General features: G+C 47.7%; 1 protein-coding gene and 1 non-coding gene across 5 annotated transcripts in view; both read left to right on the forward strand.

Moving 5' to 3' along the window:
- SRCAP (Snf2 related CREBBP activator protein) overlaps positions 1 to 12751 on the forward strand; it is a 42949-nt gene that overhangs the window by 9951 nt on the left and 20247 nt on the right. For all 4 annotated transcript variants that reach the window (XM_058440914.1, XM_032155677.2, XM_032155679.2 and 1 more), the window contains exons 7-18: positions 2387 to 2609; positions 2725 to 3002; positions 3625 to 3718; positions 3870 to 3959; positions 4446 to 4619; positions 4710 to 5032; positions 5137 to 5314; positions 5543 to 5679; positions 6074 to 6243; positions 6385 to 6577; positions 8803 to 8939; positions 9030 to 9216. In XM_058440914.1, coding sequence (XP_058296897.1) covers positions 2387 to 2609; positions 2725 to 3002; positions 3625 to 3718; positions 3870 to 3959; positions 4446 to 4619; positions 4710 to 5032; positions 5137 to 5314; positions 5543 to 5679; positions 6074 to 6243; positions 6385 to 6577; positions 8803 to 8939; positions 9030 to 9216 — 2184 coding nt within the window. The remainder of the gene's footprint in view (positions 1 to 2386; positions 2610 to 2724; positions 3003 to 3624; positions 3719 to 3869; positions 3960 to 4445; positions 4620 to 4709; positions 5033 to 5136; positions 5315 to 5542; positions 5680 to 6073; positions 6244 to 6384; positions 6578 to 8802; positions 8940 to 9029; positions 9217 to 12751) is intronic.
- LOC116472086 (small nucleolar RNA SNORA30/SNORA37 family) lies at positions 3407 to 3536 on the forward strand. Its single transcript, XR_004248995.1, has one exon. It is a non-coding gene; the product is annotated as a small nucleolar RNA SNORA30/SNORA37 family (small nucleolar RNA).

Here is a 12751-nt window from a genome sequence, read left to right on the forward strand (position 1 = left end):
AGGAGAGGACAATGGCCTTGGATTAGATTGGTAGATGGCATGGTAGTAGGAATGATCGAGAAACTTCTTGAGGGAGTAAATATAATTTCAGGCAACTCTAATGACGTTTATGTTTGGATAAAAAAGTATAGTGGCAAAATATGGGTCCTCCTTTGGGGATTGTTAATAGTTCTCCTTGACACCTCTAGGCCATCTGTCCCTTACAGGGTATTTAGCATGTGTTTACTGAAATGTATTTGTGCCACTTAGCACATGCTTAAATTCCGTCAAAGTTCCCACTGCCCGTATAGTAAGTTGTAATTATTTTTTAAGTACTACCTGGATTCCGTCTATATTTTCGGTCTTGCCTCCTGCCATGTTCTTTCCTTCTCCCTTCCACTCCATATCCACCTTTCTTTTGTATATCTCTGGCCATTTACACATAGACTTTATGCTGCTGGGAATGCCTTTTTCCTCATGTGTACTTAGGGAACAGCTACCTATTTTTTAATTGTCTTGGACAGAGTCTTGCTGTGTCTCCTAGGCTGGAGTGCAGTGGTACGATCACAGCTCACTGCATCCTCAACCTCCTGGGCTCACGCGATCTTCCTGCCTCAATTTCCCAAGTATCTGGGACCACAGGCGTGTGCTACCACATCTTGCTAATTAAAAAAATTCTTTTTAATTTCTTTTTTTATTTTATTTATTTATTTTTTTTTTTGAGACAGAGTCTCGCTCTTTCACCCAGGCTGGAGTGCAGTGGCGCGATCTCGGCTCACTGCAGGCTCTGCCCCCCGGGGTTCACGCCATTCTCCTGCCTCAGCCTCCCGCGTAGCTGGGACTACAGGCGCCTGCTACCTCGCCCGGCTAATTTTTTGTATTTTTAGTAGAGACGGGGTTTCACCGTGTTAGCCAGGATGGTCTCGATCTCCTGACCTCGTGATCCGCCCGCCTCGGCCACCCAAAGTGCTGGGATTACAGGCATGAGCCACTGCGTAATTTCTTTTTTTAAATTTTTTTGTGAAACAGAGTCTCGCCCCGTCACCCAGGGCAGTGGTGCAATCTTGGCTCACTGCAACCTCTGCCTGTCCCAGGCTCAAGTGATTCTCCTGCCTCAGGCTCTGGAGTAGCTGGGATTACAGGCATGTGCCACTATGTCTGGCTAATTTTGTAATTTTTGTAGAGACAGGGTTTTGCCTTGTTGGCCAGGCTGGTCTTGAACGCCTGACCTCAGGTTATCCACTCGCCCCAGCCTCTCAAAGTGCTGGGATTATAGATGTGAGCCACCGCACCTGACCTAAAAATATTTTTTTGTGGAGACAAGGTCTCGCTGTTACACATCAAGCTGATCTTGAATTCCTAGGCTCAAGCGATCCTCTCGCTTTGGCCTCTCAAAGTGTGAGCCACCATGCCTGGCTTCACCTACCTGTTTTTTTTTTGTTTTTGAGACGGAGTCTTGCTTTGTTCCCAGGCTGGAGTGCAGTGGCGCAATCTGGGCTTCCTGCAACCTCTGCCTCCCAGGTTGAAGCGATTCTCCTGCCTCTGCCTCCCAAGTAGCTGGGTTTACAGGTGCCCACCACCACGCCTGGCTAATTTTCGTACTTTTAGTAGAGATGGGGGTTTCACCATGTCAGTCAGGCTGGTCTCGAACTCTTGACCTCACGTGATCCTCCCACTTCAGCCTTCCAAAGTGCTCAGAATACAGGCATGAGCCACTGTGCCTGGCCCACCTACCTATTTTTTGAGATCCAATTCCAGCTGGGTGTGGTGATGCATGCCTGTAGTTCCACCTACGTGGGAGGGCAAGGCAGGAGATCATTTGAGCCCAGGAGTTTGACACTAGTCTGGCCAACATAGTGAGACCTCATTCTCTTTAAAAAAAAAAAAAAAAAAAAAAAATCCATCTTCAGATTGCAAACCTTCCCTCCACCTGAGGCGAAGCTGGCTCTTCTTCCTGCATGCTCCCTTTGTGCTTCCTTTAGACCATAGTAAGCCCCTAAGGTTATTTAGTTTTAGTCTCCAAAGAGACCAGTCCAGGATCTGGTTAAAGAAGGCGTCCCTAAACATCGGGTAAAAAGTACATAAATAGTGCCGGGCGCGGTGGCTCACGCTTGTAATCCCAGCACTTTGGGAGGCCGAGGCGGGTGGATCACGAGGTCAGGAGATCGAGACCACGGTGAAACCCCGTCTCTACTAAAAATACAAAAAAAAAAATTAGCCGGGCGTGGTGGCGGGCGCCTGTAGTCCCAGCTACTCGGAGAGGCTGAGGCAGGAGAATGGCTTGCAGTGAGCCGATGGCCATGATCCAGACTGCACTCACCTGGTGGGGCAAAAAAAAAAAAAAAAAAAAAAAAGTACATAAATAAATGGTTATCTTGGTGAGCAGTCCCTTTCACATCTGTGGCAGGTGGTGCAATTTAAGCAACAGTCCCGGCTTGAGGAAAAGCGCAAAAAAGCCCTGGATCTGCATTTGGACTTCATTGTAGGGCAAACTGAAAAGTACTCAGACCTTCTGTCTCAGAGCCTCAACCAGCCATTAACCTCCAGCAAAGCAGGCTCTTCCCCTTGCCTCGGCTCTTCCTCAGCTGCCTCCAGTCCTCCACCCTCTGCTTCCCGCCTGGATGATGAAGGTGTGTGTTCTCTTTGGCCCTGTTACTCTTCCTCATGTACCCTTTCCAGAGCTGAAAAACCCACCCTGTGGCTTGCAGGGCCCGTGGACTTTGTGACCTTGTTCTCCTGCTATAGATGGGGACTTTCAACCCCAAGAGGAGGAGGAAGAGGATGATGAGGAAACCATTGAAGTTGAAGAACAACAGGAAGGCAATGATGCAGAGGCCCAGAGGCGTGAGATTGAGCTGCTTCGCCGTGAGGGAGAATTGCCACTGGAAGAGCTGCTCCGTTCCCTTCCCCCTCAGCTGCTGGAAGGGCCTTCCAGCCCCTCTCAAACCCCCTCATCTCATGATAGTGACACCCGAGATGGGCCTGAAGAAGGTGCTGAAGAAGAGCCCCCTCAGGTGTTGGAGGTATAGGCAGAAGGAGCAGAGGGAGGGTTCAAAGGGGGAGCAGAGGGAGAGGTTCAGGGTCTGAGTTCCGGGCTATGAGGTTGGTTATGAGTTTTAGGAGTTCTACTAATAATGGACATTTGGGCTCTTCTTTGGGGATGACTGGGGAAGAATCTGTTTGGGGCAAGTTGCATTTTGTGATTGGCAGGTTTTGGCGCTATAGTGGAAGAGCGTATTGCACTTTCAATTGCTTTGTGGTCTTGAGAAAGTACTTGCTCTGACCGTTACTTGCCACTTCTCTGAATGTGCCCTAATGTTCCCTTATTGGCTTATAGGTTGGAAGCTGGCATGTTACCCTTAAGTCTTTTCTGTTTCTCCATATGTCTCAAGTGCATGGGGAAGCGTTGGGTGCCTTTATTTGTTACCTGGCACTTTTCACAGGTCCTTCCCCAGGCAGTGGGGCCAGGATTTGGTAGCTGGTGCTGAGAGAAAACCCTTGATTGTATTCTTGCCCTGGGATTATACCAGTGGCAACTGTCACTCAGTGGGACAGAGATTCTCCTGTGACATCTTTTTCAAGTTTGTGCCATTCTTCTGCTACTCTAACCTTAGACCCTTCCCTTTTTTATCTTTTGCCATACAGATAAAGCCCCCACCCTCTGCTGTCACACAGCGCAACAAACGGCCTTGGCATCCAGATGAAGATGATGAAGAGTTTACTGCCAACGAAGAGGAAGGTCAGGGCTGTTCTGTTTGTCCTATTGCCCCTTACCCCTTGAATGAATTGTCTGGACCTAACCTTTCAGGCTTTCTCATCTGTTTCATTTGGACTGTGTCCTGTGCCTCTAGCCTCTTTCCCTATTAATCTTGCTTCTGTCTCTTTCCTAGCGGAGGATGAAGAGGATACCATAGCAGCTGAGGAACAGTTGGAAGGGGAGGTGGATCATGCCATGGAGCTGAGCGAGTTGGCTCGAGAAGGTGACATTCACCAGACATTTTACTAAGTGTCCACTTGGTGTCTGCCCTGTGCAGTACCAAGGATAAAGAGATGAATAAGGCACTTCGTATCCACCCTGGAGGAATTCCATGTCTAATGACTAAGACAGACTTGTAAACCAATAATGATAAGTAGAAAGTGATGAGTGCTTATGACAGAAGTTTAAATGGTGATGTGGGAGTGAAATGGAGGGAAGAGCTAATGTAGGAAGATATTGGCCGTATTTGACCTGGACCTTGGGAGGCTCACCAGGTTGATAACGTTCTTCCCAATTCCCATGGTACTTCCCCCAGGTTGTGGGGCTTGGCTTTGCTAACTGATGCTGAAAGTAAGCTCTTTTGCCTCCCCTCAGACCTGGGCTTAGCAGTATCTACAGAGACCTAGGTAAAATTAACTGGTACCAGTCAGACCTCCTCTTCTCCCTCCCCTCAGAGCAACCAAAATCTTCCCTTTTATTTCTCTTCCAGGTGAGCTTTCCATGGAGGAGCTATTGCAGCAGTATGCAGGAGCCTATGCCCCAGGCTCTGGGAGCAGTGATGATGAGGATGAAGATGAGGTTGATGCTAATAGCTCTGACTGTGAACCAGAGGGGGCTGTGGAAGAGGAAGAGGCTCCTCAGGAGGATAGTAGCAGTCAGTCAGGTGAATATGTGGTCATGAAGCAGGAGCTGGGGAGGGTGGCCATTGGAGGAGCAGGTATGGTGAGCAGTAAGCCTTGGTCTTATGCTTTAGACTCTGTGGAGGACCAGAGTGAGGATGAGGAAGATGAACATTCAGAGGAGGAAGAAACAAGTGGAAGTTCAGCATCAGAGGAATCTGAGTCTGAAGAGTCTGAGGATGCCCAATCACAGAGCCAAGCAGATGAAGAGGAGGAAGATGATGATTTTGGGGTGGAGTACTTGCTTGCCAGGGATGAAGAGCGGAGTGAGGCCGATGCGGGCAGTGGGCCTCCCACTCCAGGGCCCACTACTCTAGGTCCAAAGAAAGAAATTACTGACATTGCTGCAGCAGCTGAAAGTCTCCAGCCCAAGGGTTACACGCTGGCCACGACCCAGGTATCCCCAGGTTCTGGCCTCTCCTTTCTCATGTCTTGACTTTCTCATGTCGCCACAACAAATGCCTCATTTCCATTGTGTTACCTATTTTTCCTCTCTGCCAGGTAAAGACGCCCATCCCCCTGCTTCTGCGGGGCCAGCTCCGGGAGTACCAGCACATTGGGCTAGACTGGCTGGTTACCATGTATGAGAAGAAGCTTAATGGCATTCTTGCTGATGAGATGGGGCTTGGGAAGACGATCCAGACCATCTCTCTGCTTGCCCACTTGGCTTGTGAGAAAGGTAAGTAGGCAAGGCCCCTTCCCTAGTCTAGCTCCCTGGGAGCTTGTTCAGTGATGACTCCAGCTTCATTGACTTGCTTTATTGACTCTGGTCATTAATTGTATAGAGAGGACAGTGTAGGTGCTAGGATTCCTAGGAAGGGCCAAAGGGTGGTCAGGGTTATAAATTGAGGAATCAGAACCACAGAATTTACATTTCCTTACCATCTCTCATTTTTTTGCCAAACAGGTAACTGGGGTCCCCATTTAATCATTGTTCCCACCAGCGTGATGTTGAACTGGGAGATGGAGTTGAAACGTTGGTGCCCCAGCTTTAAAATCCTCACTTACTATGGAGCCCAGAAAGAGAGGAAGCTCAAGCGGCAGGTTCGATCTTTCATGTGGTCACTTTCCTCCCGTTGATGCCTCCTTTATTTTTAAGCCCTTTCCTCAGGTGAATTCCTTTCCCCCTTCTTTTCTTTTTTTTTTAAAAAATTTTAAATTATTTGTAAAAATAAAGATGGGGTCTCACTATGTTACCCAAACTGACCTTGAACACCTGGGCTCAAGAGATCCTCCCACCTCAGCCTCCCAAACTACTGAGACTATAGCCGTGAGCCACCGCACCCAGGCCCTTCCTCTTTCTGTCGCCCCATTCTTTTGCTGGGACTTTGTCTTTTCATCCAACCTGATTACTGTCCTTTGAGGAGTTTAGCATGTCTTCCCTTTGCTCTCTTTTCTTTTCATCCCACTCTGCTACTTTCTGTCTTCGATCCCTCAGGGCTGGACCAAGCCCAATGCCTTCCACGTGTGTATCACGTCTTACAAGCTGGTGCTGCAGGACCACCAGGCCTTCCGTCGCAAGAACTGGCGCTATCTCATTCTGGATGAGGCGCAGAACATCAAGAACTTCAAGTCACAGCGCTGGCAGTCACTCCTCAACTTCAACAGGTGGAGATGGAGATGGGGATTCATGGGAGGGTTGACTTGGCTAGAAGGGAGGGCCACCTGTGTTGAGGAATGTATCAGAATGCTCAGAAGGTTGGGAGCTTGCTGACCATCCTCTCTCTGATTCTCTCTGTCTCTTTGCAGCCAGAGGCGCCTGCTCCTGACAGGAACTCCCTTGCAGAACAGCCTCATGGAGCTATGGTCCTTGATGCACTTTTTGATGCCCCATGTCTTCCAGTCTCATCGCGAGTTCAAGGAGTGGTTCTCTAATCCCCTAACTGGCATGATTGAGGGCAGCCAAGAGTATAATGAAGGTCTAGTCAAACGCCTCCACAAGGTAGGGCCTGCAACAGTTTCTCAGGGTATTGGGAATGGTAAGGAATCATTCCTGAGCACCTGGGCAGTGCCCAGGAAACCCTTGGGGAGAGGGAAGTCAGTGCCAGGCTGAACTCCTTTGTCAAGCTCCAGTGTTCTAGTGACTAACCCATTGCCAGATTGAGTGACCTTATCTTAGTCATCAATTCTGTTTTTTTTTTTTTTTTTTTTTTTTTTTTTTATGAGACTGAGTCTTGCTTTGTCGTCCAGGCTGGAGTGCAGTGTCGCGATATCCACTCACTGCAAGCTCCGCCTCCCGGGTTCACACCATTCTCCTGCCTCAGCCTCCCGAGTAGCTGGAACTATAGGTGCCTGCCACGAAGCCTGGCTAATTTTTTTTTTTTTTTAAAACGAGTTCACTCTGTCACCCAGGCTGGAGTGCAGTGGCGTGGTCTTGGCTCACTGCAACCTTTGCTTCCCGCGTTCACGCCATTCTCCTGCCTCAGCCTCCTGAGTAGCTGGGACTAAAGGCGCCCACCACCACGCCTGGCTAATTTTTGTATTTTTAGCAGAGACGGGGTTTCACCGTATTAGCCAGGATGATATCGATCTCCTGACCTCATGATCTGCCTACCTCGGCCTCCGAAAGTGCTGGAATTACAGGTGTGAGCCACTGCGCCTGGCTTTTTTATTTTTATTTTTTTTGAGACAGAGTCTCTCTCTGTCATCCAGGCTGGAGTGCAGTGGCGTTATCTGGCTCATTGCAACCTCCACCTCCCGGGTTCAAGGAATTCTCCTGCCTCAGCCTCCTGAGTAGCTGGGGTTGCAGGTCTGCACTGCAATACCTAGCTAATGTTTGTTATTTTTAGTAGAGGCGGGTTTTGCCATGTTGGCCAGGCTGGTCTTGAACTCCTGACCTCAAGTGATCCGCCCTGCCCACCTTGGCCTCCCAAAGTGTTGGGATTACAGGCGTGAGCCACTGTTCCCAGCCTGTTTGTTTTTTGTTTTTTTTAAATGGTGATGTTTTTGTCCTTACTGTCTTTGAGTAGAATAGTACTTCTGATTGGTCCCTGCTTGGATTTCTTCAACTTCATATTGTCGGTGTTTTCTCTCTCTGGTCTCCTTTGGCTCTTCCTTTTTCGCCCAGCTTTTAAATCACAACATCTTTCAGCATTCTGATCATTACTTTTTTGTCTTCTCAGTCTACATATCTCACAGGCCTACTCATTCCTAAGGCTTTGACTATTTCTTATGTGATAAAGACTCTCCAGTCTGTACTGAAATTCCTTGACTTTCTAGATCACTTCACCTGTATTTAAATTTCTGATTTGGTATCATTAATTGAGAGTTCCTCTTGAACTCAACACTGTTCTAAGCCGGACATCTCTGGCCTTATAGCCTGTTATTTCTACTTCATCTTGGTCAATCACTATCATTTGGTAAGCTAAGCTAGAAAACAGGAAGTCGGCCGGGCGCGGTGGCTCACGCCTGTAATCCCCAGCACTTTGGGAGGCTGAGGCGGGCGGATCACGAGGTCAGGAGATCGAGACCATCCTGGCAAAAACGGTGAAACCCCGTCTCTACTAAAAATACAAAAAATTAGCCGGGCGTGGTGGCGGGCACCTGTAGTCCCAGCTGTTCGGGAGGCTGAGGCAGGAGAATGGCGTGAACCCGGGAGGCGGAGCTTGCAGTGAGCCGAGATCGCGCCACTGCACTCCAGCCTGGGCGACAGAGCGACTCCGTCTCAAAAAAAAAAAAAAAAAACCAACCAGGAAGTCTTCCTTAACTATTATTTTTCCTTCATTTGCCTCCGTTCCTTTACTACTTCCATGTCACTGTAGACGTGGATGACTGTGTCCTATTCGAGTTTATCTTCTGAGATTACAGATTTGCCTTTTGTTTTATCTCCTGTCAAGCCCACAGGTTTTGTTCTCCTCATCTTCTAGATTTGTTTGCATCATCTTGTAAACTTACAATCACTCCTCAAAATCTAGTTTGAGTTTTCTATCCTGTGTAGTTGGTCTGCGCACAGTGCTTCCTTATATCATTTCCTGTGCATGGTATCATTTTGTGTCTGTCTCCTTCAGCAGACAGCAGATCCCTTGAGGGCTTGCAGTTGACTCATCTTTGTGTGGTTGGTGTCTGATATGGTGTGCCGTATGTCTCCATTAGTGTTTGCTGAGGGGCTTAGGCTGGGGCTCGGTGCCTGAGTTCTCCTGTTTAGCCTCTCGCTTAATTTGCTTTTAGGTTTTGAGGCCTTTTTTACTGCGCCGTGTTAAGGTGGATGTTGAGAAGCAGATGCCCAAAAAGTATGAGCATGTTATCCGCTGCAGGCTCTCCAAGCGTCAACGCTGTCTCTATGATGACTTCATGGCACAGACCACGTAAGGGAGGAAGGAGGGTGGGCCCTGGGACTCGAGATTGGAGTGTAGGTGGCTGTTAGGACGTCCCATTTATTTTTCCTCTTTCCCCAGAACTAAGGAGACACTAGCCACAGGCCATTTCATGAGCGTCATCAACATTTTGATGCAGCTTAGAAAAGTTTGCAATCATCCAAATCTGTTCGACCCTCGACCGGTTACCTCCCCTTTCATCACCCCAGGCATCTGCTTTAGCACCGCCTCTCTGGTGCTAAGGGCCACGGATGTCCACCCCCTCCAGGTAAGTATGATTCCATTAATATGAAATGTAAAGGTTATTGGCATTACCCCAACTGTGTACCTCTTTTTGTTAGACTGGGGTCTGTCTTTTGCATCCTCATTACTCCCGTATCATTCCCTTAGTTTTATTGTATTCTAGCCATGTGACTTAACGATGGTTCAACTTAATATTTTTTTGACTTCACTGTGAATTTATCAGGATGTAACCCCATCGTAAATTGAGGAGCATCTGGACTTAGAATGATTCAGCTTACAATTTTTTACTTTTTGATGGGCTTATCAAGGGTATTAAAGGGTATTAAATTCTTGGCTTGCTGAGAATTTATTGGAATGTAACCTCATTGTGTAAGTCCAGGAGCATCTGCATCACATTTTGTTTATCCACTTATCTGTCAGTGGGCACTTGGATTCTTTCCACCTTTTGTCTCTTGTGAATAAGGCTATGAACATAGGTGTACAAATATCTCTGCTTTTTATTTTGGGTATTTACTTAAAAGTGAAATTGCTGTAACATATGGTAATTCCATTTTTGCATATTGGGAAAACCTCCACACTGTTTTCCATAGTAGTTGCATGTTTTATGTTTCCACCCTAGCAGGGCATAAGGGTTCTAATTTCTCCACATCCTTGCCATTACCTGTTACTATTTCTTTTTTTTTTTTTAAATTACACCCATATTAATGAGTGTGAATTGGTATTTCATCGTGGTTTTGGTTTGCATTTCCTTAGTGATGAGTGCTGTCAAGGATCTTTTCATGTGCTCATTGGCCACTTGTCTATATTTTTGAAGAAATGTCTATTGAAGATTTGTTAATTTTGGGTGTTTGTGTGGTGGTTTTTTTTTTTTTTTTTTTTTTGAGACGGAGTCTCGCTCTGTTGCCCAGGCTGGAGTGCAGTGGCGCAATCTCGGCTCACTGCAAGCTCCGTCTCCCGGGTTCACGCCATTCTCCTGCCTCAGCCTCTCCGAGTAGCTGGGACTACAGGCGCCCGCCACCACGCCTGGCTAATTTTTTGTATTTTTAGTAGAGACGGGGTTTCACCGTGGTCTCGATCTCCTGACCTCGTGGTCCGCCCGCCTCGGCCTCCCAAAGTGCTGGGATTACAAGCGTGAGCCACCGCGCCCGGCTGTGTGGTGGTTGTTGAGCTGTAGGACTTCATTATATGCTTTGGAAATTAACCCATTATCAGATGTATGACTTGCAAATATTTTGTCACATTCCATGAGTTGCCTTTTCACTATGTTGATAGTGTTTTTTGATGCACAAACACTTGTTTTTGGTGGGTTTTTTTTCGAGACAAGGTCTATCTCTGTCACCCAGGCTAGAGTTCAGTGGTATGATCATAGCTTACTGCAGCCTTGAATTCCTGGGCTCAAGTAGTCCTCCTGCCTCAGCCTTCCAACTAGCTGGGACCACGGGTATGCACTACCAAGCCTGGCTTATTTTTTTTTTTTTTTTTGAGGCGGAGTCTTGCTCTGTCCTCAGGCTGGAGTGCAGTTGGCTCACTGCAACCTCTGCCTCCCAGGTTCAGGCAATTCTCCACAGCCTCCTGAGTAGCTGGGGATACAGGCACACACCACCACACCCAGCTAATTTTTATATTTTTAGTAGAGATGGGGTTTCACCATGTTTCCCAGGATGGTCTTCATCTCTTGACCTTGTGATCTGCCCACCTTGGCCTCCCAAAGTGCTGGGATTACAGGTGTGAGCCACCGCACCCGGCCCTGCTAATTTTTTTTTTTTTTTTTTTTTTTAGTTTTCTTGAAGAGATGGTGTCTCGCCATGTTGCTCAGGCTGGTTTCAAACTCCGGGACAAGTAGCTGGAACTATATGCGTACACCGCTATGCCTGACTGATTTTTTTATTTTTTATTTTAATTTTTTTGTAGAGATGGGGTGTTGATATGTTGCCTAGACTGGTCTTGAACTCCTGGCCTCAAGTGATCCTTCCGCCTTGGCCTCCCAAAGCCCTGGGATTATAGGCATGAGCTACCACACCTAGTTTTAAATTTTTTTTTGGAGCGGAGTTTTGCTCTTGTTGCCCAGGCTAGAGGGCAATGGCACAATCTTGGCTCACTGCAACCTCCGCCTCCCAGGTTCAAGCGATTCTCCTGCCTCAGCCTCCCGAGTAGCTGGGATTATGGGCATGCGCCACCATGGGCAGCTAATTTTTGTATTTTTAGTAGAGATGGGGTTTCGCCATGTTGGCCAGGCTGGTCTTGAACTCCTGACCTCAGGTGATCTGTCCACCTCGGCCTCCCAAAGTGCTGGGATTACAGGTGTGAGCCCCCGCGCCCGGCTTTTTTTTTTTTTTTTTTTTTTTTTTTTAAGGTGGAGTCTCACTCTGTTGCTCAGGCTGGAGTGCAGTGGTGCAATGTCAGTGCACTGTAACCTCCATCTCTTGGGTTCAAGTGATTCTCCTGCCTCACTCCCAAGTAGCTGGGACTACAGGTGTGTGCCACCACTCCCAGCTAATTTTTGTATTTTTGGTAGAGATGAGGTTTCACCATGTTGCTCAGCTGGTCTCGAACGCCTGACCTCAGATAATCTGCCCGCCTTGGCCTCCCAATGTGCTGGGATTACAGGCGTGAGCCACTGCACCTGGCCCCCAGTTTTAAATTTTGATGTAGTCCAACTTATCTATTTTTTTCTTTTGTTGGCTGTGCTTTTGGCATCATATCCAATAAATCATTGTAAAATTGGCATCTTTGACACTGCATTGTGTTGTTTTTACTACTTTTTTTTTTTTTGAGACAGAGTCTTAACTCTGTCACCCAGGCTGGAGTGCAATGGTGCAGTCTCAGCTCACTGCAACCTCTGTGTCTTGGGTTCAAGTGATTCTCGATTCTTGTGCCTCAGCTTCCTAAGCAGCTGAGACTACAGGTGTGCACAACCATGCTGGTTGTATTTTTAGTAGAGATGGGGTTTCACCATGTTGGCCAGGCTGGTCTCAAACTCCTGGCCTCAAGTGATCTGCCCACCTTGGCCTCCCAAGGTAGTAGGAGTACAGGCATGAGTCATGGTGCCCTATTATTTATTTTTTTTACTTTTTTTTTTTTTTTTTTTTTGAGACGGAGTCTCGCTCTATCACCCAGGCTGGAGTGCAGTGGTGCGATCTCGGCTGACTGCAAGCTTCGTCCCTCCAGGTTTAAGCAATTCTCCGTCTTAGCCTCCCGAGTAGCTGGGATTACAGGCGCGTGCCACCATGCCTAGCTAATGTTTTGTATTTTTAGTAGAGATGGGGTTTCACCATCGTGGCTAGGCTGGTCTTGAACTCCTGACCTCGTGATCCACCGGCCTTGGCCTCCAACCATGCTGGGATTACAGGCGTGAGCCACTGCACCCAGCCTTTTTATTTTGGAGTAAGGGTGTACGTGTGCAGGTTTCTTACATGGGGTATATTGCACGATGCTGAGGTTTGGCGTACGATTGATCCTGTTACTCAGGTGTGAGCATGGTACTGAACTGGTGGTTTTTCAGCCCGTTCCCCGCCACAGTCATTTCTGGCGTGTATTGTTCTCATCTTCATGTCCACGCG

Source organism: Hylobates moloch, unplaced genomic scaffold (assembly GCF_009828535.3).
Source record: "Hylobates moloch isolate HMO894 unplaced genomic scaffold, HMol_V3 SCAFFOLD_6, whole genome shotgun sequence".
Classification (NCBI taxonomy): domain Eukaryota; kingdom Metazoa; phylum Chordata; class Mammalia; order Primates; family Hylobatidae; genus Hylobates; species Hylobates moloch.